General features: G+C 46.8%; 2 protein-coding genes across 5 annotated transcripts; one reads left to right on the forward strand and one right to left on the reverse strand.

Moving 5' to 3' along the window:
* Window positions 1-1,618: 1,618 nt before the first annotated feature.
* Window positions 1,619-10,924, reverse strand: LOC104555299 (killer cell lectin-like receptor subfamily G member 1). The gene is made up of 5 exons (XM_010198652.1): window positions 10,807-10,924; window positions 5,574-5,666; window positions 4,692-4,843; window positions 2,683-2,786; window positions 1,619-1,730 (listed from the first exon to the last, which is right to left on the reverse strand). Exons 1-5 carry the CDS (start codon window positions 10,922-10,924, stop codon window positions 1,619-1,621), a joined length of 579 nt encoding a protein of 192 aa, XP_010196954.1.
* A 3,729-nt stretch (window positions 10,925-14,653) lies between these two features.
* On the forward strand, window positions 14,654-20,318 carry M6PR (mannose-6-phosphate receptor, cation dependent). Of its 4 annotated transcripts, none has more exons than XM_062007823.1 (7): window positions 14,654-14,873; window positions 16,278-16,445; window positions 16,644-16,813; window positions 16,904-17,013; window positions 17,223-17,353; window positions 17,884-18,010; window positions 18,551-20,318. In XM_062007823.1, the coding sequence occupies exons 2-7, from the start codon at window positions 16,279-16,281 to the stop codon at window positions 18,671-18,673; spliced, it is 828 nt and encodes a 275-aa protein (XP_061863807.1). In that variant the 5' UTR covers window positions 14,654-14,873; window position 16,278; the 3' UTR covers window positions 18,674-20,318. The 4 variants fall into 4 exon arrangements, with proteins under 4 accessions (XP_061863807.1, XP_061863785.1, XP_061863800.1 ...); XM_062007801.1 differs by having other exon boundaries at window positions 14,783-14,952; XM_062007816.1 differs by lacking the exon at window positions 14,654-14,873 and adding an exon at window positions 15,004-15,218.
* Window positions 20,319-22,344: the final 2,026 nt, after the last annotated feature.

Below are 22,344 nucleotides of genomic sequence, written 5' to 3' on the forward strand. Positions count from 1 at the left end.
AGAACAGTGCTCCAGGTGTGGCCTCATCAGTGCTGAGGAGACAGAAAGGATTATCTCCCTTAACCTGCTGGCACTACTCTGTCTAACACCGTCCAGGACATTGTTCCTATCCTATGCAGCAAGGGCACACCCTGGCTTGTCCAGGATCCCCAGGACCTTTTATGCCAAGCTTTCCACCTGGGTAGCCCCAGATGCACATACAGGTGCATGGGTCTATTCCTCCCCATCTGCAGGGCTTTGGCCTTGTCCTTATTGAACTGCACGAGGTTCCTGTGAGCCCATTTCTCCAGCCTGTCTCTGCCAGAACAAACACACACCTCAGAACATCTACCACTAACCTGCTGCTTTCCAAGGCTTTCAACTCATCATTTGGGACATCCCCAAGGAAATGCTCCTGTGCACTATGTGGTGCCTGTATAGCAAGGTGAATGTCCAGAGCAGGCCACAGCTGCTCTATGTGTGTGCGCACTTCAGAGCCCATTCATACAGGCTCATCAGTGTGTGTCCACTGGCATGCTGTGGATGTGCTGAACATCTACAGTCAGACCCTCTGACCATAGCAGCAGACATTTTGCATTCAGGACCACCCCTCATCAGGCAGTCCTGTCAAAGTTACTGCTCTGACTGCATCAGACTGTAGACTTCAATTCCAGACCAAGGATAAGTTGCTGACAGTAAACTGGAATATAGTATAAGCATATTAGGATAAATTGGAAATTATAAAATGTCACTTCCTTTGTTGCATCAAAATCTCTGGGTGGAGAAAGGGCTTTCCAGGTGTGTGCAAAAGCAACCTAGTGTCCCACCTTCAATGTTCACTATGGTTTTTAATCTATTCGTACTCCTAGTCTCTCTCCTCTATTAGAAAGCCTCATGTGGTAATAATTTGTTCACTTCTTTCTCCCTCTGCAGTATGAAACTGCAGAGGTGGAGATGGAAACATGTTCTTGGATGATGCAATAACACACGATTAACTGTATTCCTTTATATCAAAAGTCTGGCCTCTGGACTAGTTTGGTGGAAGTTGGCCTATAAAACATAGCATGCAGCTGGTTCCTTCCAAACGAAAGAAGCAATGACATCAACAGAGAGAAGTTTTGGTCCAGTGCAGTACTGGAGGTTTATTTTCACTGCTGGATTTACAGAAGTTGTAGTCTGCTTTCTTCCACTCATAGCACTAGGATGCAAAAAAAGAGGCTTCCACTGGGAGAAGTCTGTTCATATGTTCGTGATAGTGAAAAGTAGGCTTCATTTTCCCAATCCTGCTGGCACCAGACAATGGAGCTGCAGTGAATGGAAATGAACTCTGATGCTCAGGAATGGAGGAAAATGGCCAGCTCACCCTCAGAGGTGCACCAAAACTTTTGTTTGCCCTGATAGGACAAATAAGGAAAGACTAAGGGGCAGGGAATACATCCCAGGTCTCACCTGGTCACAAACAGAAGAAACCCAATAGATATGAATCTACTACAGGCAACAAACCTGTCCCTGAAAAACACCTTTGTGAGAGTATGGGAAGAGTAAGTCTTTGGTCTTGTGTACAGCTCTGGTTTGCAAGACAATGAGCCATTCGTATCACTGATATGTGATGGTTCTGAGATGAAAATGCATGTGGGATTTATGCAAGAGGTTTCTCACAAATCCATGGAGCAGAAAATTCACAGCTGGAGGCCTGAAAGTGATCTTGTATCAGGACAACACAGTGTTGCACAGGGCTGTTAGAGAAGACCCTGCAAGAGACACAGAACAAAAGTGAGACAGAGAAAATACTGAGATCTTCTCGTGGAGGTAAGAAAGAAAAAAAGTCTGAGTTTTTGAAGGGTGGAGCCCAGAGGAAGTGAAAGAACTCAACCTCCAAAGGGCAGCTGTCAGAAAACAGAAGATACACTGAAACCCCAACCTACCTGGAGACTACACATCTAAGTAATTTTGTCGTTGTGAAAGTCAAATCAGAACCAAACACAGACACGATGATCCTGCAGTGACAGCGCTATCCACCAGCATGAGAACAGCAGGGCTGAGAGCTTCACAGAGACATGATCGCCTCCAAGGTGTTTGTAAGAACAGAAGGCTGGAGGGGAACTATGAGGGGAACTAAGCCACGTGCTTAGAGTACTGACCTACTGACAGTGAGTTTCCTTGATGGAGAAGTGTCTGAGAGACTAACTCATTGTCTCAACTGTTGTAAAAAGGAAATGGACAGGCAGAGTCTCTGGACCAAATCATATTATTTTACCTCATGCAGAATGCTGAGTTTTGTCAAGAGTAAAGACTGAGAGAAAATTAAGGTTCTGATTTGGGCTGGCATCAGTGAAGCAGCAAAGGACTGGGTCCTTACACTCAGTGACACCAGCACTTGGCAGAATGGGTTCAAGGTGGCTAAACCCAGTAAAGACAAGGTGGACCATATGCTCATCTGACTGAGTGTGGGCAGTGCAGATCTGAGCAGCTGGAGGGAAACAGAGAGTTAGATACTAACATTAGCCCTATTTTTCACAGGTATGTGCCTTTACAAGATGCAAGGCAGTAAAAAGTAGGCTGTTTTGAGTTCAGAGACATGCAAGTGACAGTAAGGGGAAAATCTGCCCAGTAAGAAAGCTCCTGAGACCTGGCATGGCAACTCTGGGTGTCATGGAACACTGAGCAATCTCAATTAGCACTGTTGTTGAGAATGAAACTCACCTGGTGCCATTGAATATAGAGCCATCTTCCCAAATCCATCCAGTGCCCGTGCTGTTTCTCAGTCCAATCCAGAAACATTCTGTTTGAATACTCTTGAACAGGTCCTAGAAAAGGTAACAAATTACAAAGTAGCTAAAGCAAGCCAGTCTGAAAATGGAGGTAAGGCTAAGTAAAGAGAATAGAGGGCAAGATACATCCCCTCCCCTGACTATTCCTTAAATGGCTGACAGTACTGCTTCTCCACACCTTCTAATCGGAAGATCATCCATGCAGATCATGCCTGGAATAACAGCTATAGGTACACTCACAAAGAAGTAAGTGTGCTTTAAAGGGTCCTGGGCAGATTCTTCAAAGGTCATATCTCAGGGCAATGTATATGAATCAACTGCCCCCCAGTTTCCTGGAGTTTCCTATGCAGAGCTTTATGTAGGAACACATGCTGTTAGTACTAATGGTCTGCCATAAAGCTAGCTAGCATGCTAATAAAAAGTACTAAGAATTAAAGGTAAAATCAGGTCAGGGCAGGAGGTGCAGACACTGACAGTTCTGTGTAAGGAGTTCAGGGCCAAAGCTCATTACATTTTATACGAACTTTCCTCCTACGTGTTTTCAATGTTCATTTCCTTTTGCCTAACCTTTAACTCCTGTTTACTGTTAAAAAGTGAAGCCTGCAACAGAGACTCGGCCCTGAGGTAAATTCCCTCTCATCTCCCCCCCCACAAAAAAAAAAAAAAAAAAAAAAAAAAAGAGAAAAAAAACCCAAGGACAAGAGAGGGGAGTTTGTCGTGTCTATATTTGTAATGAAACCAAACAACAGCAACCTTTCAGTGGTATGGCTGGGCTCCATCCTTATCTCCTGCTGAATAAAAAAAGTTTCAGAGCAGAAGCAGTAACAAAGCTGGCTTGAGCATTGCTGGTGGTATGAAGGTAACTGTGCTTCTCTGGTAAAGAGAGGTTGAACAGTCACAGCCTATGCAGCATAGGGCATGGGTGTCTAGGAAAGTCTTGCTTACATGGGGAAGTCTGAGCAGGGATGATGGGTAAGACTAGTAATGGAGACAGCAGTAAGAAAGCAACAGGACTACGGAGGCTTCATGCAGAGAAATGGATAATCTGGGGAAGGTGGGTATTTCCCAAAGAATTAGGATTTGCGTAAGCAAGTGTGACAGTAGAAACTCCCAGTTGAGTAGAGACCTGGCTTTGTAAGCCCCCACAGAACATCATACAATGCAACTTCTGTCCAAGGACTGGAACCTGTCCATGTCCATTGGACCTGAGCTAATAAGCCCTGGCTTACGCAAAACCAGATGAGGTACTTTTGCTCTGCTTAGGTAGATATGCCTCACCTCTCTAGTGATAATCTCTACCCGTTTCCTTAGTAGTCATACCTGCCCTCCTCACCAGTGAGCACTTGCTGGAAAATGAGCAGTGGAACTTCTGATTTTGTGATCACAAGTGAAGGGCTTTTTTTGACAAAGAGAGGAAGTAAGCATTGAAAACAGGCTGAGAAAGAAATACTCATGCATGAAAACAGGGAGTGGTAAGGGTCACTGAGCAGAAGCCAGAGAGACTGCAGGGAGGAGAGGCATCGCATTTGCAAAGGAAGCATTACTAGAGAGTAGGGATGTGTTGCTTTGTAGGCAATGACTACAGTCACTGAACAGAGCCATAGACTTTTCCTGTAATCATTCACATCAGCCTTACTGGGTATAGGAGGGGAGGTGGAGAGGGACAGGGGAGAAGGCTGTCTCTTAACATCCTTCATAGCAGGCATCTGAGTATCTGACAGCGACCCTCCCCTCTCCCTTCTCTCCTTTGCTTCTTTGCCTGCTGGGAAATTCTAAGGTGTATGCTGTAACTGGACGTTCACTCTAACATCACAGTCATAAATCCTTCCTCTCCTTTAAAGCAAAAATGTTGCCAGAGTGACAGCACTGTTTGGATGTCAATCAGTCACTGAGGTATCTGCAAGGAAACAGAAGATCCTCAAAGAACAAGAAAACCATTACCATTTCCCAGGTATCGCTGATCACCAGGAGGTGAGCTCCCTGTGCCCTGCATGATTCCTGGCTGGAATGCCAGTCCTTCTTCTCCTTGGAAAAGGAGTAGCAGCTCCTTCTGTAGGCCACCCACTGCTCAGGGCAGAGGGGGGGAGAGCCACCTGCAATGGAATCAAAATGCCAACTCTTTTCTAACATTATCCAACAGAAAGACACTGTCAGCAAGGACCTGCTGAAAGACATTCTTCTGGATAGCTGCAATACAGCAAATACAAGTCAAGATAAACCTCTAAAAACAATGCATGAACACTGAACTTCACACCCTCTGTGCAATTTCAAGTCACACGAATTTTGACGCTAGTGTAACCCATCCCCCGCCACCACTACCACCCTACTCAGATACCTGAGAACCCAAATTAGCTATCTGAAAGCAGATGACACTCTAGGTGTGCAAAAGCCAGGGGAAAAATTACATCATTCTGTGGGCACAGTGTGACCATGTCACACATCAGGTGAAAGGATTTTAAGCAGCAAACAGTAGACTCTCCCATGTGGTCTAGCACCTTCTGCATGCCTGCAGAAGTGTAACAGACCTTGCATATTTGTTTTACAGTTTACCACTGTAATTACAGCAAACAAGTCTACAAAAACCTTTAGGGATGTTTGAGTGTTCTTTGCCACGGGATCTGGAATGTGGCGCCTGAGGTCTGCACAAAGAATACATTTTTCAGAATATTCTGTATAGGCAGTGGATTGTTAAGGCTGGAAGAAACCAAGTGCTTCTGGTTTAACCCTCTATAATAGAGTTCAGGATGTCAGCGCCTGTGGTTAGACAGGTCTCTGGTCCTTTGCTGTTAGTTGCTCATCCTCAGCACCCTTTTGTGCACTTACTCATCTTCCAAATTAAAGCAACCGCTAGGGAAATGCTCAGTATCCCAAAGCCTATAGCCAACCCCAGCACAGCTGCGGGCCACAAACAGGAAGCTGTAAAAGAAAAGAAACCATAATGAGCAGGAGCCAAACAATAACTGAGGGTTATTAGGTTATTAAGTTATTGGGTTGCTCATCTTCTGGGCATTTCCATAAGGAACTGAACTATTTAGAGCATCCCTGCCTGTCTACAATCTGCATATCACTGCCACCAATGCCCTTGGCCCAGAATACCTAGGGCTTCCCACATCCCTGCCTGCTCGCCCAGGGCCTCATTTCAGCTGGGTCTGGGGCTGTCAGTGCATGCCTGAGCTTTCTGGGAGGAGCACCTGTCTCCAGAGGACCCCAGGCCTCAGGTGGCACCTCATGCTGGCAGAAACCTCTCAGAAAAACCTGCTCTCAACGCAGCATTGAAACTGGGCGCTGAAACACAGAGCTGCATTGGCACAGCTGCTATGTTCCAGCTCAAATGCAAAAGGAAACCCAAGGCCTTTCCCCCAGCTTTCTCAACAACAGCAAGAGGTTTAACCTCAGCATCCTGTTCACAGGCTTAGGCACACCGCTGTGTCACACCTTCCCGGGACGCTCCCAGGTCAGTCCTATGCTCTCCTGTGGCAGGGGTGGCAGGATGGGAGGGACAGCCTTGAGGACCTTGGGGTGCCCCTTCACACTTTCACTACCACCACTCACCATTCGTTTTCTGCCAGTGGCAGTGGGTGAGTCCTTGGAGCAGCCTCCGCTGCAACCCAGCTTCCTTTCAAAGGGTGGGGCAGGGCTACCTACCATGTAGAGATCTGCTCAGGTATAGCACAATGTGTTCACCTCGAGGCTACGCCTTACTTCCCCTGTCATCTCCTGGAGCTGTGTTTGACCCAAGAAGCATTCACATTCCACAAGCCGTTTGAAATCTCCGCACTAAAATCTCTCTCTCAGGCTGAGGAGAGGATGACACTTAAGTGCCACAGATGAGCTCCAGGGGAATTTGGTTTGCTTCGTTTATTAATCTCAGTATGACAGCTGCACAGACAACATGATTTGCTAAGAAGCACTAAACGTGCAGCTAACAATTACCTATGCTGAGGAACCCAGGATTTCCCTGTGCCATGTTCTGTTCTTGTGGTGCTCCAGAGTCTTCTACCTAAATCTGGCAGTCAAGTCCCCAGTGGAGCTCATAAAATCTGAGGTGATTCTCTCTCATTCATGTCACAAGACTCAAAGGAACGTATCTGTACTCCTCAAAAAGGCTGGGAGCCTAAGGAATAGGAGGAAGGGGAAGGCTGGCTTTAACCAAAGGCACCACCACAGCAAGCACATTGAAAACTTGGTGGAGGAAGTGCTGTAAGCAAGGTGTCACAGCAACAGGATAGCAAATATACAGGCAAGTCAGAGGGGGCTGTTCTCTGCTCAAGTAAAATCACAGTCAAATTAGGTTAAACAATAAACTGATCAAGAAGTAACAGTAAGAACATCCCTGCAGATGAGCCAAATACTACCAAATGCACAAGACTGCCAGACAAGGACGGCAACAGCATTCGTGAGCTGGCAAAAAAAAAAACGGTGCAATGCAGAGCAACAGTGAGGGAAGCACAGTGATGACATGTGGCAAATAACTGCATTAAAGTATGCAAATGCTGTGTCAGGGCAGGATGCTGAGACTAAAAACTTAGACACTATCAACAGGCGCCTCATAGAGCAGTGAGCTGGGAAACACAGAGAGCAAAGCAGCTTGTGACTGCCCCGAGCTGTGCTCAGGCTCACCATGGCACCATCCAGCAGCTTCTCTACCACAGTGAACACAAACACACTGAGCAGAGCCAAAAAAAAACCAACCCAACAACGAAAAAAGACACTGTGTCACAATAATTTCAAAATGTGAAAGTACAGAAAAATGAGGAAGTTTGTCAGAGAGAAATTAAATTGGATGGCTAAAAGAATAAAATATCTGTAAGCTGTAGCAGAGACTTATTTTTTGATCTGTCATTGGAGACTGAAGGTACATCACATATCAAGAGTATTGTGAGAAGGATGAAGAAATCCAGCACTAAAACAGAAGACGGAGGGACTTCTGAAAACGGACAAGAAGGCCTCCCTTTAAGCACTGGAAGCTTTGTCCAAATACAGAAAGAAGACCAGATCAATAAATTAATAAAAAATAATTTCTTTTGATCTCAGAGAACCTTGCAGACTCACCAGTTTTACGTCCAGTTCCTGGATTACAGCGATACATATAGTCCTGTGGTTTTGGCTAAAAAAAGTTCTATGGCACAAGGGAACTCCATTGTTATGATCATGATTATGTTAGAAAGATCTTTCTTAAGGTAAAGCTTTTGTCATGTTTCCTGAAGCTTGCAGGATTTTTCTAGTTTGTAAAGTCACGTTTGTATCTCCGGGTTTTGCCATCAGATTAATCCTCAAGAAAATGGAGTCAGCCTGAGGTTGAGGGGTAGGGTGGATCTTCTATTCTGCTGATTGCAACTCAAACTAAGTAAATAGGGATAAGTATCTGCAGAAACATAGGTTTTTGTTCTAAGAACACATTTCTGAGAATTTGCACCTCTGCTTTCCTTCCTCTCCTGCTTCTCAAAGAAGTTACCTCCTGCATTCCTCCAGATCACTGTTCCTGATTTTAGGAAAAACTGCTTCCAGGAAAAGGCAACTGGGATGACAGTCACTGAAACCTTTAATCCTTAAATGTCAGCACCAGCACCCGAGTTGGTGCCTCCAGGCAATGAATGCAGCAGTTTACACTCTATCGTTTCAAACCAAATGCAGAAAAAAAGGACTGACTGGACCTGAACTAGACACCAAAACAAGATCCCAAGGCACCTGCACAGCCAGAGAGGTAAAAGAGTTCAGCTCTTAAAAATGAAACATTATGCCATCAGAGAATCTTGGGAGAAAAAAAGAAACCGAAGTGGGAAAGTCATATTCAAATGTTCGAGGCGAATTTAAGCTTCACTTAACTAGAGTGATCAATCCAGGAAAGTGGCAGAGAAGAATTCATAAGCTGGGATTTTCACTCCTTGCAAAAGGGAGTCTCCTACAGTTCTCCCTTTTTAAAACAGGTTCTAGACTTTGTGCCGGATCTCAGCCTCTGGGCTCCATGTGAAGCTCTTGTAGAAAAAGAGGGGAGAAATACCTGAGAAGAGCTTGAAACAGAGGAGGGAAATCTGAATGGAGCATCCAGAAATATTTCCCTGTAGTTATCTGAGAAACTGTGGAAGAGGCTCCCCAGGGGAAAGGAGAAATGTACTGGTGGACGCTTAACAGAAATTCCCAATGTTACAACTTTCTAGTACACAAAGGTCTCTTGGTGCTCTGGATAAATCACTAATGTGCTACATTCATCTGCAAGGAACGTGGCCCAGTAATTTTAGGTTTGGGAGTTTAGATTCAGTTCAGAATCTGAAAGCTGTTAGCATTTTTATAATTCAAATCTTCTAGGACAGTCTGGAGGATGTCATTGCAGCATCCCAAATAGCCCCTGCCTACGTCAGTATGGGAGTAGCATAACTATCCAGGGCCAGGGAGGAGGATTTAAGAGACGAGGATCCTGTCCTTGGCCATGGCAAAGAGCTGGTTATCGCTGTTACAACAAGCATGCCATGCAGGCTAACACTGTCTTAAGCGACTGCTGGACTGATGTTTTGGAAGTGTGGCACATCTAAGGCTTTCTGGAAGCCAAACTGAAGACACCTAGGGCAATTCTTTCTTTTTGACGAGTCTGTGAGAGCCAAAATCAGTAGATTTGATCACTGGAGTGATCCATACATCTATGACACTGCATCACAGGTATGAGTTGGTAGCAAGGGTGTGCATTTGAAAACAAAGGTGAAGCACCTGAGAGCACAGCTCTCGAAAGTGATGGAGACAGGGACAGAGTTGAAAATAAAGGTCTTCCAAAGAAAGGTACTTAAACTGCACCCCTTAGGGACTCCTCACATGCAGACGAGAGATGGGCAATAACCAAATAATATGCACAGAAAGCATGTTCAAAGATCAGCTTTCTTAGTCTAGGCCCTCTGACTTTAGCTCAAAAAGATGAGGGGAAATAAAGAAATGTGGAGAGGAGGAATACTAAAAACAAAACTGCAAATATCTCAAGAGTGCATCACGTAATCCTCATGCCCAACAGGGTGGGAGTGAACACAAATGTTAGGGAACAAAGGGATGTCCCTGTGTTTTCTGATGAAAACATCATTTTGATCAGAATTCACGTAAAAGCAAGACTGCCTTCCAAGCAGATGAAAATTACTAGATAGGAACTTGTGGGTTTCTGTGCTGACTTTGTTTCCATGGCACAGCAAGTGACCAAGCAGCAGTAACAACCACAGATAGACGCAGTTATTCTGATCAGGGCATAGCAATGTCATACCCCACAGTGAGAACCCCTATGCTATTACAGCTCTGAAAAAAAAAGCTAAGGCCAGCCATCAGCATTGCAGCCAATGTAATGCAATTCGTCTAATACGCACAAGCATTTAGAGGAGAAGCAATCAGCTCATGGGAAGGAGGTACTTACAAGGTGGCATTTCTCAACTAGGCAGACAGAGAAATTGCTCAGTGTGACCTTTGCAAGGCCTAAACAGGGGGAGTGGAGCAGAAATAAGGAAAGAGAAAATGTAAGGAAAGCACCAAGAAAATCTTCCTGGCAGCAAAATGCCCTGCAGAACTGTCTCAAGGCAAAAGCAGAAAATTTGCTTGCTGGGGGATATGTAAAACTAAAACAGAGAAAACACAGGAAAAAAATGTATCACAAAAGAATCCTGCACAGCCCCACAGGAGAGAGACTGGATGATCTCATATGCCTCCTCTGTCTCTGATCTCTGATTAACATACGCCTCTAATTTATCTGTACTCGCATCTCACCTGCCCTTCAAAGAACTATTGCTGACAATCTCTTATTGCTGAGAAGCAGGTGATTCTAAAACTGCAAACTTATTTTGGAGAAAAGGATGCCTGGGTCAAATGCTCAGGTGTAGACGCTGAGAAGGGGTCTCACAGAGAGAGAGAGGGGAATAATGCTAGGTCTCTGACCCATCAGATTTTATCACATTAAAATGCAACTACTATAGAACCAAAGCCCCAGCACCACGGGACTCAAAATCAGTGGCCAGCTCAGATTGTTTTTATTAGGTTTTGCTTTAATTCAAAATAAAACCTTTTATTGACCTACCTCATCCAGCATCCTTACCTCTTTTTCCCTGTGCAGCTTTAGCCCTCAGTGGAGAGGTCTGAGAGAATTTGACAGAAGTATAAATTATTTCCTCACTCACTTCAGCTGCAGAAGTTTCTGATCTGCCTCCCTCCATGCCAAAGCAAAGAGTGTGGCTGACAAGATGTTTCAATAGGGCTGTTGAGCGGCACCACTCATTGCCTGTGAAACAGGAAACCCGAGGCTACATTCAGAAGACAACAAATGTGAAGCTGAAATCTCTATCTCCAGCTGCTCAAAATAACCAAATTTACACCAGAATGGAGAGCAGTGGCAGTGCAACATCTTCCTTTTCCTAACCCGAGGAGGGATGTCTTAAGAACAGCCTTTAGTGGATGAGGTGATGGATTTGCAAAGTTCATGCATATTCTAACTGTTGCCAATACAGGAATCTGTGATTACACTGATGTATTAATCATGAGAAATGTGTGCTGCTCTGAAGAGCTCCCTCTTGGGACAGAGGCAGAGGGATAATGAGAGCACACAGTGTGAACAAGGTGAGTAATGAGAGTACAAGGTGAAAAGTGAGATAAGCAATGGCTACAGCAAACTGGCAGCCCAGCTGCCAACAAAAGGGAAGCAGAGGTGGACAGCACAAGTTTGAGAAGGAAACCTTATGAGCTTTGGGCACTTCTATTGGGAACTCTGTCTACACTTGATGCTCAGTGTGAATGTGCAGGTAAATGGAAAGACAAAGGTAGGCACTAAGAGCTGGCATCTCTCAAGACCCTCTAAGTCAATATCTCACAGAATCAGTATAAGAGAGACACAGATGTCCTGAAGAGTGTCTAGCAAAGTGACACAGGACTGGAGCACCTCTCCTGTGAAGAAAGGCTGAGGGAGCTGGGACTGTTTAGCTTGGAGAAGAGATATCTTGGGAAGGATCTTATTCATATATATAAGTATCTGAAGAGAGGGTATGAGAGGAGACAGGCTTCTTTCAGGAGTGCCTGGTGACAGAACCAGAGGCAATAGTCACAAACTGAAACACAGGTTCTCTCTGAATATCAGGAAACACTTTCCTACTGTGAGGGTGATTGGTCACTGGCACAGGTTGCCCAGGGAGGATGCAATGTCTCCCTCCATGGACAGTCAGGACATGGTCCTGAGCAATCTGCTGCAGGTGGTCCAGCTTGAGCAGAGGGCTAGATCAGATGACCTTGAAAAGTCTCATCCAACCTTAATCATTTTGTGACTCTGTGGTCAACAGTAACAGGAAAGAACGGTTTTGTTCTGAAGTAATAAAGGTTGACCATTGATGAGAATGATGGGGAGTGTTGATGCTCCTGGCATCCTGAGAAACCTCTTACCTAAACAGTTAGCTGATTTTTGTTTCAATCCAGATCCTGATCCCTTCCAGTTCATGCTGAGACTGGGGGTGTTTGCCAGACAGGGTGTATGTATTCCTCACTGGTACAGTTCATTTATAAAAACAGCCCAGGCATTCTCAACAAAGGAAGTTTGCCATGCTTTTCCTGTTCTAGGACAGCGAGGATTGCTCCCCATCCTGGTGACATGATATAAATTTGAGAAGTGACTGCCTGGGAGGATACTTAGTGTGATATAGAGTGTTGTGGACAATTTGTTCCAATGAGCACGCCTGGGAATGCATGCATTGGATATTTCTGTAAATCCCTTCATCACACAATTCCCTCCAAGTGTGGCATATTGCACCCACGAGATTCCTGTTGACTGCAAGACGGGGAGTCTGCATTTGAGAGGAAGGGGACGGCATAAGAGAACAGAGCAACACAAGAGAATTAAAGTCTCTCTCAAATGCTTTGAACAGACATGAGACAGGTCTAAAGAGCCATCAATCCCAGAGACAGGGAATTTGTTATAACCATGACAAGAGTTTAGCTGGGAATGTAATCTGTGTGGCTGGAGAGAAACCAACAAGTTTCAAACACCACTGAAGTGCCCAGACTGAGGGGAAAGAGCTGTGGCCCAAGGCATTGCGGGTTGCCTGCAAGGCCAGTGTAATCACAAAGATGGTGTTATTTGTGAACAAGTGAAGAAGAGATGACTGGCAAGGAAGAATTAAGAGCTCTGTTTTAATGTGTTTTACTCTTTTCTCTCAAATATCAGCAATTAGCTGAGTCCTTAGTTTGAACATAAAATAGACAGGAAGCAATTGCACTGTAGTAGAGTATGCAGGCAACACACAGCTAATAGCTAAGTGTGAATATAAGCAAATCTGACTTTTGCAGATGAGATATCTGTGCCATGCTCCCAGTGGAATCATCAGTAGATCACAAATCACAGCAGGACTAAATTAAGTAGTTTTCCAAGGGCTAACAGGGTTCCTCACAGATCCCTGCTACTGAAGCAGTGTAATGCAGGGAAGCCTCACAAACTCCTATCAAACAAGTGGCTTCTCTAACATGTTGCCAAATTCACCAAATGCATCATTTCTTTTTTAACTAAAAGATGCAAAGACCTTGAAGGTCTGGCAAAGAACATCTTTCCTTTCCAATAACAGAGCCCTGGAAATTTTACTCCCTTACCATCACAGTGAGGGCATGACTTCTAAAAGGTCCCATAAATAAGCCATTCTCTAATAATTTATAGATTTATTCATCATACCCGAGATGCTCAAGTTCAGCAACCCCATGCATGATCAGTTGGATCAGCCTTTGCAGTAGCACAACTTGCAGGAGCTGGAGGAAGCGGTTTTATTCTGAAGTACAACCAGAATGTCAAGCAGGGAAGAAATCAGGATCATAGCCACAAAGTGGTTTTGTGAACAATGGTCTCCCTGGCTTAATGAGACATCAGTCTGGAGGTAGAGACTGGGGGTGGCAAAGTCCATGGGCAGTGGCGGCCCTTGGCAGGGCAGGTGGGGGGGAAAGGTGGGCACTAGCTCTTTGGTGCTGGGCAGCCTCTTAGCCACATCCCAGGTGCCCTGTGCCTGTGTGAGGGCAAGTGGTGGGAGACAGGCTTCCTGGGGAGAAGTGAGAAGGTAAAGATACAAGCTGGATTCACAGTCTTTAGTGGCAAAGGCTGTTACAGACCACCCTGATTCGGCTGTCTCCAAGAGCAACTGGGGAGGTGAGGAAATTCCTGAGCTAGCCAGGCTGTGAAACAGACATCTCCCCAGGTAACATTGATGCTAGAAGCTGAGATGTAAATCCAGCAGCAGAGAACAATCACTTTATTCTACGAAAGCCCAGCCTCATTTCTGTGGTGTAGGGTGATTCCTACATACCCTTCCTTGGAGTGTGTCTGGACATCTCTCCCTCGAGCGGGGACCTCCCTCAAGGTCACCCTCCGAGGTTGAATCACCCGCTGCCATCCGTATGGGCAAGCAACATCATCCTCTGTGAAATAAGAAATCATTCAGCCAGCTTTAAACTGTCCGTTCAGCTCATAATAAGTGGCTGCTACAGCACTACCGTTGCGCGATAAACGCTGCTCTAACCCGTGCTTACTCGAACACAAAGCCTGCGTTTTTACCCCGACTTTACTATACAGAACACACATTTCGCCTTCGAACCGAATCGTTACTGGGTGAAGCCGGAGCTTTGTTTGGCTGTGCTCTCCGGGCTGCCATCGTTACCCTGCGGGACGGGACGGGACGGGACGGGGACGGGACGGGACGGGACGGGACGGGACCGGACAGTCACAACCGCCACCAGCCCCGCGCCCTGGCAACTAACCGCGGCCTCTCAGCGCTGAGGCCGCCGCGGGGCGGGGCAGGGCGAGGGCCTCCCATTGGCAGCGAGGAGAGGGAAGCGGGACCTGTGTGCCTGCTTCCTCCGCCCATTGGACAGAGGAGACGGAGGAGGCGTTCTCCGGGACCGCCCCGCTCACGGGCTGAGACGGACCACGGGAGCCTCCCCTTGCCGTCGCTGCCCCTCATTCGCTGAGAGCTGCCAGTGGGCGCCGTTGTCCCGCCGGCTCCCCGGGTTCCCATTGGCGGAGAACGGCAGTTCCGCTGCCCCCTTCCCGCTTCCGGTTGTGGGGGCGGGCGAGGCCGGCCGGCGCGGCCCGCGGAGCCCGTGCCGCGCAGCATGGGATGCCGCTGAGCGCTGCCGAGCGATTCCGTATGGGCGGCCCTGCCTTTTCCCGTGCGCGGCGGGGGGAGGCTGGGTGGGGCGGCAGCTGCCGCCGGGGCGGCAGCAGGTGAGTGTGGGGCGGCGGCGCGGGGCCGGCGGGAGCCGCGGAGAGGGGCGGAGCGGCAGCGAGGCCTTGGGGCTGCGGCGGCGGCAGAAGGGAGACTTGCCCCGGCAGACGCCCGGCCCGGCCCGGCCCCCGGGCAGCGAGCGGCTCAGGCTGCGGGCGCCTGGCCCCGAGGCCGCCCGGCCGTAGCAGTTCCCGGCTACGGGGTATTTACGGCGTCACCACTTCGTTTTTTTCCTTCAGCCTGTGTGTGAGGGGGGCGTCTGCCAGTAAGTTGCCCGGGGAAGCCGTGGCTTCTGCTTTTTGGTCTTGGCAAATCACGAGGTCTCGTGTCACAGGATTCTTCGTTTCAGCATGTCTCTTATCTCGTCGCATTTGCACCCGAGCTAGCGCGGCTGTACGCGTCACGGTGGACTCGGCAGGGGCCGTGGGTAATCACTGGGTTCAGCAGAGCGGGCTGATTCTCCAGCAGGCTCCGTGTCTGGCTGCTGCCAGGAGCTTCTTTAACTTGCGGGTCTGTCCATGTCCTTCCGGCAACACCTGGAGTTCTACTGAAATCTGCGATGAGACAGGCAGAGGGGAATCTGTTGTGCCGCTGTGGTTGGCTGGTGCAATCGTTGAGGGCTACATACATGATTTTAGCACGGACTGGAAAGCCAAATGTTCCAGGTTTACACTATTATCTTCATTATTGCCTCCTTGGTGGGATCTTGCATAAGACATCCCAGTTTCTTCCTTCCCTTCTTCCCTCATATAAATGGAAGTTTTCTTCAACTGTTCTGTGAAGTTGCAGCTCCGCATTATTAAATGCTTTCAGATTCTCAGGTAAAGTAGCACTAGAAAGGTAATTGTTAAGATCAAGGCACTTGAACAAACAGAGCCTGACTAATCACAGTGGCTTTTCTATGTGAGCCCTTCACACAAGGGCCACAAAGAGGATTGAGTAGAGGTCTGGTAAATCATTTACTGCTGACTGGCTCCTCGGTGCAATGCAGTAACAATGGCTTATGCCTGAAACTTATGCCAGCATTCAGTCTGCTGGGCTTTGCTCTGCCCTAGTCAATGCCAATTAATGTTCTCAGCAACAAAACTTTTTGTGGTCCCCAGACAAAATTCAGAAAAGAATCCCAAATCATCTCAGTGAATTGTCTTTGACTACAAAACAGATACAGATTTAGCATCCTGGGAGCTAAGAGATGTTTCTAGATTTTGACTTCCCCTTTTTGCAGTCAGGACTGAGGAAGTGGCCAATCATTGACTCTGTGACCCTGAAATTAGTTTGCAGGGGGATGAAACTGTTAATCCTCTGTATTCTCCGTGCTGTCCAGGATGTCATCACCTTGCCATACCTCTACTATGCTGCTGGTCTTTATGGCCCTTGCTGTAGCGGCTCAACAGACAAAAGATAGGACCTGCGATGTTGTTGGTGATGAGAGCAGTGAGTCGCAAATGGAAAGAGCCCTGCTGAAGAAACTGGAGCCCCTGAGTCAAATGAGGTACAGTCCAACACCCTGCAGGCCTTGGGACTGTGCAGTGCCTACCCTCAGGCCAAGGGGAGGGGAAGATTTGGGGCCAGCCTGCAGAATGGGCTTCCCCCCTTCGTGTTAGCATGGGCTATGACTGGCTGCTGAGTTGAGTGCATGCTTCTTTTTGTAATCCCATGGGCTGTCTGTTCTGTTTTCTACCTGCTGCAGGTTTAACGTGACTGTGGAGAAAAGCAAAACAGAAAACTATGTCTACCAGTTCAGGGTGTGCAGGGAGGTGGACACCTCACAAGATTTCGGTGGCCTAGTGCAAACAGACGGACAAAACGGAAAGACCACAGTGATAGGAAGAATCAATGAAACTCAGGTCTTCAGTGGAAGTAAGATTCCACTCAGTACCTTTCTTGCTCAGCATCTGTATTTCGCCTTCTGATCTGGATCTGCAGCTTGTCTTGTTTCTCTCTTGGCAGGTGACTGGATCATGCTGATCTATAAAGGAGGTGATTCGTATGGTAGGCACTGCGGTGGTGAGAAGAGAAGGGCTGTGATCATGATTTCTTGCAAGAGGGGAGTTACAGCGGTGAGTGACACAAGATGTAGGAGAGGAGCAGGAGGCTGCCAGGCAAACAGTTCTCTGTAAACAGAAGGGCTTCAAGGAGGCAGTAGGGTGTTTCTTTGGTCCTCCAGTGTCTGTGGCCTAGTTGCACCAACAGTGATTAAACTGTTTGTTGGTGAAATTCAGCTTGCCTGGGCATATTTTCATGTGACTTAACTTTTCCCAAATTGCAGAGTTCATTCAGCATCATTTCAGAAGAGCGAGAAAAGACACAGGATTGTTTCTACCTCTTTGAGATGGACAGTGATGTGGCTTGTCCAGCTGAGGATTCCCACCTCAGCGTTGGCTCCATTTTATTGATCACGTGAGTCATTGGAAGAGCTGTTGGTTTCTGGGCTGCTGTCTGCAGTGCAGTTTGAAAACAGCAAATGTTACACTGGGCTAGATGATGGTTGTATACCCATCCACAGCCACTGTCACATGTTCAGTGCATCTGAGCTTTTTGGTCAAAAGCGCTTGCTAAAGGCCTGATATTGCAGAGCTGTTCTGTTCCCTGTAGACAACTTCCTTCATAGTTTACAAAAAGGTGCACTGAAACATGGAAGACATGACTTCCTAAAGTTATACAACAGCTCTTTGCCAGTGCTGGTAATTCAGACCGGGAGTCTGGACTCATTTTCTGTGTTTGTGCTTAGAGGCACTGCTTCATGTAATGCTGCTGAAAGAGTTATACTAGCAGATCAATATTTTTAGGACCTTTTCTGAGCTGCTCTCTGTTTATAGTACTGTTCTTGAGCAGTGCTCAGCTACCTGCCACAGTACCAATCCGAGGCTGTCTTGAAAGATGTGGTCTATAGGAGTTCATCACTTTTGATCTTTAACTCTGCCCTCCAGGGTTACTTCACTGGTTGCCGTCTATATCGTTGGTGGGTTCCTCTACCAGCGCCTCATAGTGGGAGCAAAAGGCATGGAGCAGTTTCCTCACTTTTCCTTCTGGCAAGATCTGGGCAATCTGGTGGCGGTGAGTGAAAATCCTTGTATGTTCCCAGCCTGGCCCATATGTTTAGGACAGGAGAAAATGGCATCTGCCTTGCCTTTGTGGACTACACGTCTTTGGGTAAACCTCTCCCCCAGGTTGTGTACCTTGAGGCAGAAGAGGATATCCGTTATTTTTCTTGAGTATTCCTTTTTGAATCCTCGCTGAGACCGATTCCCTGCCAATATCCTGCAGCTGCTGCATAACAAACTAGAACACAGGCTTATGAGTGGTTAATGCTTTCCAGGTAGGAATGTCAAGCTGGGGACTGCACAGTGTTCATGCCTGACTCCTTGAAACCCTTCCTTAGTAGGCAGTGCCATTTTATGCTCAGCTGTTAATCGATATGCCCAGAGCTTTCCAAGCCCAGTAAGATGTGTGTGTGTGTGCTCACTTCTTGTGTCAAGACAAGCTTTGGAGACCTGTCCCAGGTAGCAGACATAATCCCTAAGGCAAAGAGAAATCAGAGAAGCTGCTTTGTTTGATTGTAGGATCTGACTTGGGTTCACTGCCCTGTGCTTGCAGGACGGCTGTGACTTTGTGTGCCGCTCCAAGCCTCGCAGCACACCGGCTGCATACCGCGGCGTGGGTGATGACCAGCTGGGTGATGAGCCTGAGGAGCGAGACGACCACTTGCTACCCATGTGACAGGCTGCCACCACAACAACAGCGTCTTTTTCTCCCCATCCCCTCAGTGCTTGTTTAGGCAGGTGCCTCCCACAGCCGCTTCTCTCACTCCTGGTTTTTGCTTTTGCTGTCTCTCATGGGTCGGGGCCCATGGCTGCCTCTGGGGATGAGTAGCACTGGTCCCTGATGGCATGTCTCTCAAATATAAGGCTGGCTCAGGTTTTTAAAAATGCAGCAGAGCTGGCAGGGTTGAAAATAGCTAAGAGTTGAGTAAAAGGTAGCAGGAAAGCAATATGAGCATTCAGCACGGTGCAGAAGTGGGAGATGAATCATAGAGGAAAAAAAAAGTGCCACGGACAGGTGCAGAAAAGGGAAGGAAACGGAGGCCATGGGTTAAAACAGCTGAGACTGTAGGAGGGATCTTCTGTGTCTTCTTTTTTTTTTCTTTAGGGTTTACAGGATCTGCAAAACACTGGCATTATTTTTCTCCGAATGCATTTTCAGCTTTTCTAGCTTCTACACTGTTCCGCATCGTTTCTGCCAGCACGACCTGCACAGAGTGATCTACACCACACTCCATGGGGGTGGGAGAGACATTAGCACCTCTGCAGTCTTTTCCCTTCCTAATGACAATATGTTGAAGAGTACACGCCATTTACTTTCAGCAAATGTAAAGGGATGTATGCCCTCCTCTCAGACTGGAGAGGGGCAACGCTAAAAGAACATAGGAGTTAAATAGTCTCGTGACCTTCCAGTTCAGTCAGAATACTGTTTAAGTCTTCTCAGTCACTGAGAAACAAAAGGAAGTGATGTGCTGCTAAGTAAAGGGAACACTTACTGAAACTGATACCAAGGCAAAATGAGATGGGTAGGAGCCACTTGCGTTCTGTTACAAGCTTCCCAAGGTGACTGCCCACACAGCTCAGTCACTGTCAGCGTTGTGACTTCATGCTCTCCAGAAGTCCCTTGTTTGGCAGAGGGTGTTCCCCTGAAGCTACCAGAAGTTACTTTTATAAAAAAAGGAACCACAGAAGCCAAGGATAGAAATGCCAACACGTTACATACAGCAGATCACTGTCCCCTTAAGCACGGTGCAGACCAGTGTGAGGACACTGGCCCTGTGCAGATGGTACTCACATACTGCTAGGGGCTGGGAGCAAAAGAACTTCTCCTGGGGCCCGAGGAAAAAGCAGGTACAGTTGCGTTGTAAGACTTAATGGGAACCTTCAGGAACTTGGTACTTTTGATTCCTAATTGCTTTTTATTTGAGGGGCTAGACTCTAGGCAATCTCTTTCTGCCTTATTGTAGACTGGCAGAGACTGGCTCAGTCTCGAGAGCAGAGACTAAATAAGCCACTACTGGTAACAGCAGAGTACAGAAAACAGTCCATGCATTTTTAATACTGCCAAAGCAGTCTGAGGAGTAGTGTTGAGGCAGGGGGGTAAAGGGTGGTCCTGCTTTCTTGCTGGGTTTACAGTGAACAAACAATTCCTGCTTTCTTTGATTTTTTTTTTTTTTTTTGGTTACAGTCTCAAATCTTTCTCATAGTATGGGAAAAATAGGAAGTCACTAAGTCTGTTGTTACTGTTTTTCATGGTGGTGTTTAAGGTAATTTTTTTTGTACAAAACACAACTTTCAAAAATAAAGTGACCAAAAAAACCCAATGAAGCATTGTGCTGATGTAACAGCAGCTTTCTTTAGTCCCAAGGTGAAGAGTCTTTTGCTGGTGGTGCCTTGTGCCTGAGCTACTCTTGGCCAGGAAATGTATCTCTTTGTGTTAGTACAAGTTTATGCTGCCACCTTGTCTCATTCCATTTCCCTCAGGGTTTACGGGGGAGGCGTAAAGACACATCTTTGGAGACTGTAACTTTAAGATCTCAGGTACTTACGGATGGGAAAAGCTTGCTCTGCTTTTTCTGCAACAACAAAAAGTCCCTTTCTGATGAATGTTGCACTTCTTACACAATAGCTTAATGTTGAGGTTGGAGAGGGGAGTTAAAAGCAGCCAGACCTGCACTGCCTGAACAAGTATTTTTTATTAAGAACACTGGACAGGAAATGAAGTCAAACTTTCCCCTTGGACTGAAATAAAACCTGGTCCTCAGAGGCAGCCAAGGTTGCTGCCTGCCTCCCCCTGCACCAGGCTATCACACAAAGCCTGAGAAGGATGAAAGGGGCTAAGGGCAGCCTTTCTATGCCCATTGCTCTTACGAGATTCCAACCTTCTCCCTTCCCTGCACACTTGTTATCAAGAGTGCAAGCATGGGCAGCTTTCTTTGGGCCTGTTTTCGTTCAAGAAGGCATACAAGTCTTCTCTTCCAGGAACAAGGTTGTCATTAAAGCAAGCTTCAACTGTGCAATTAAGACTAGGAAGGTACTGCAATTTTTATCCATTCTCTAAGCCTTTTCCCTCCTTTTCCTAAGGTGGGTCAATAAAGAGCCCATTCCAAAGGTCTCCAATGTCTTCCTTCCTATGCCTTAGGACTCCTCCCATGCCACTACAGTTTCCCTACAAGAGCAGGTGCTTTCCACACACAACAGCCTTATGTTTCACTCAAATATTTCACATGAAGCTTCTGAAAACAGAAAAGCTAAGATACATGGTTTATAAAATCGTCTTTCTTTCAGACATTTGGCTCTAGGAGGCACTCTTCATGCTTTGTGTAATTTCTTCAGGTGGTTTGCCCATTTATTTGAAGCAGAGGTGCTTCTGGAAGAGAACTCTGCCCTCAAACCTTCAGAATAACACATCTGGTCCCTAAAAGAAACCCCAAACCTGGTGGGGCTGAAAGGGAGGGACTCAGCCTGTAAGATAATTCTGAACCTTAGAAAGGAGACGTAGCATGAAAGGATTAGTATTCAGTTGTTGGAGGGCGCATTTTTATATTCGGGGTGGTTATAACTGATGAAGAGAAATACTTGGTTTACAAAACCCGCCTGCCCACCCCCCCCCCCCAAAAAAAAAGAGCCTGAGGCAGGCAGTCCAATCCTGCCAGCTTTAACTTTTGTCCCATAAGCTCTCCTGAGGGTAATGAAGACAGACGCAAAAATAATACAAACTGATAAAAGAACACACACAAAAACCCCCCAAACCAAAACCCCAGCCCATTTTATGAAGAGCCTTGGTGCTTCTGGAGACTGCTTTGGATCTGTAAATTATGCCCTAGCACAACAGGGAGACAAACCTAGTGCTGCAAGGTTCCCTAATGTTAGACCATCCCCTTCCCCTTTGATATTCTGATCATCTGGTCATAAGTATTCAGGATAAATCTTAGTCCAACTGGTTCAGAGAGGAGCACCTGGAGTGAATAGCTGCCAAAATACTTTGTCTTCACGCTGCACCTCTACAGGAGACAGTAAAGCTGAAGCAGCTCCTATTGCCACAGGCCTTCACGTTTGGTATGCATGCTGGAATGGCTATTAAACCCAGTTCATGAGCAGCCTAAGTGTTTTTTGAGTGGAACAGCATCAGCTTCCCTTTGCTCATATTGTTGTTTCCCCCACTCTTGTCACTTTTTTTTTTTACTAGTTGCCCTTCCTGAATGCCACAAGCACAGCTTGGCCCCATGTCTATGTGGGGCCAGCTCTTCCTATGCCTGAAGTTCTGGCACAGTGAGATTCAAAACTGAGATTCAGCAGACCTGCTGTGGTGAAGAGGGACGAGGACAGTTCCCTTTCAGAAGTCTGCTA

This window comes from Colius striatus, chromosome 1 (assembly GCF_028858725.1).
Source record: "Colius striatus isolate bColStr4 chromosome 1, bColStr4.1.hap1, whole genome shotgun sequence".
Lineage (NCBI taxonomy): Eukaryota > Metazoa > Chordata > Aves > Coliiformes > Coliidae > Colius > Colius striatus.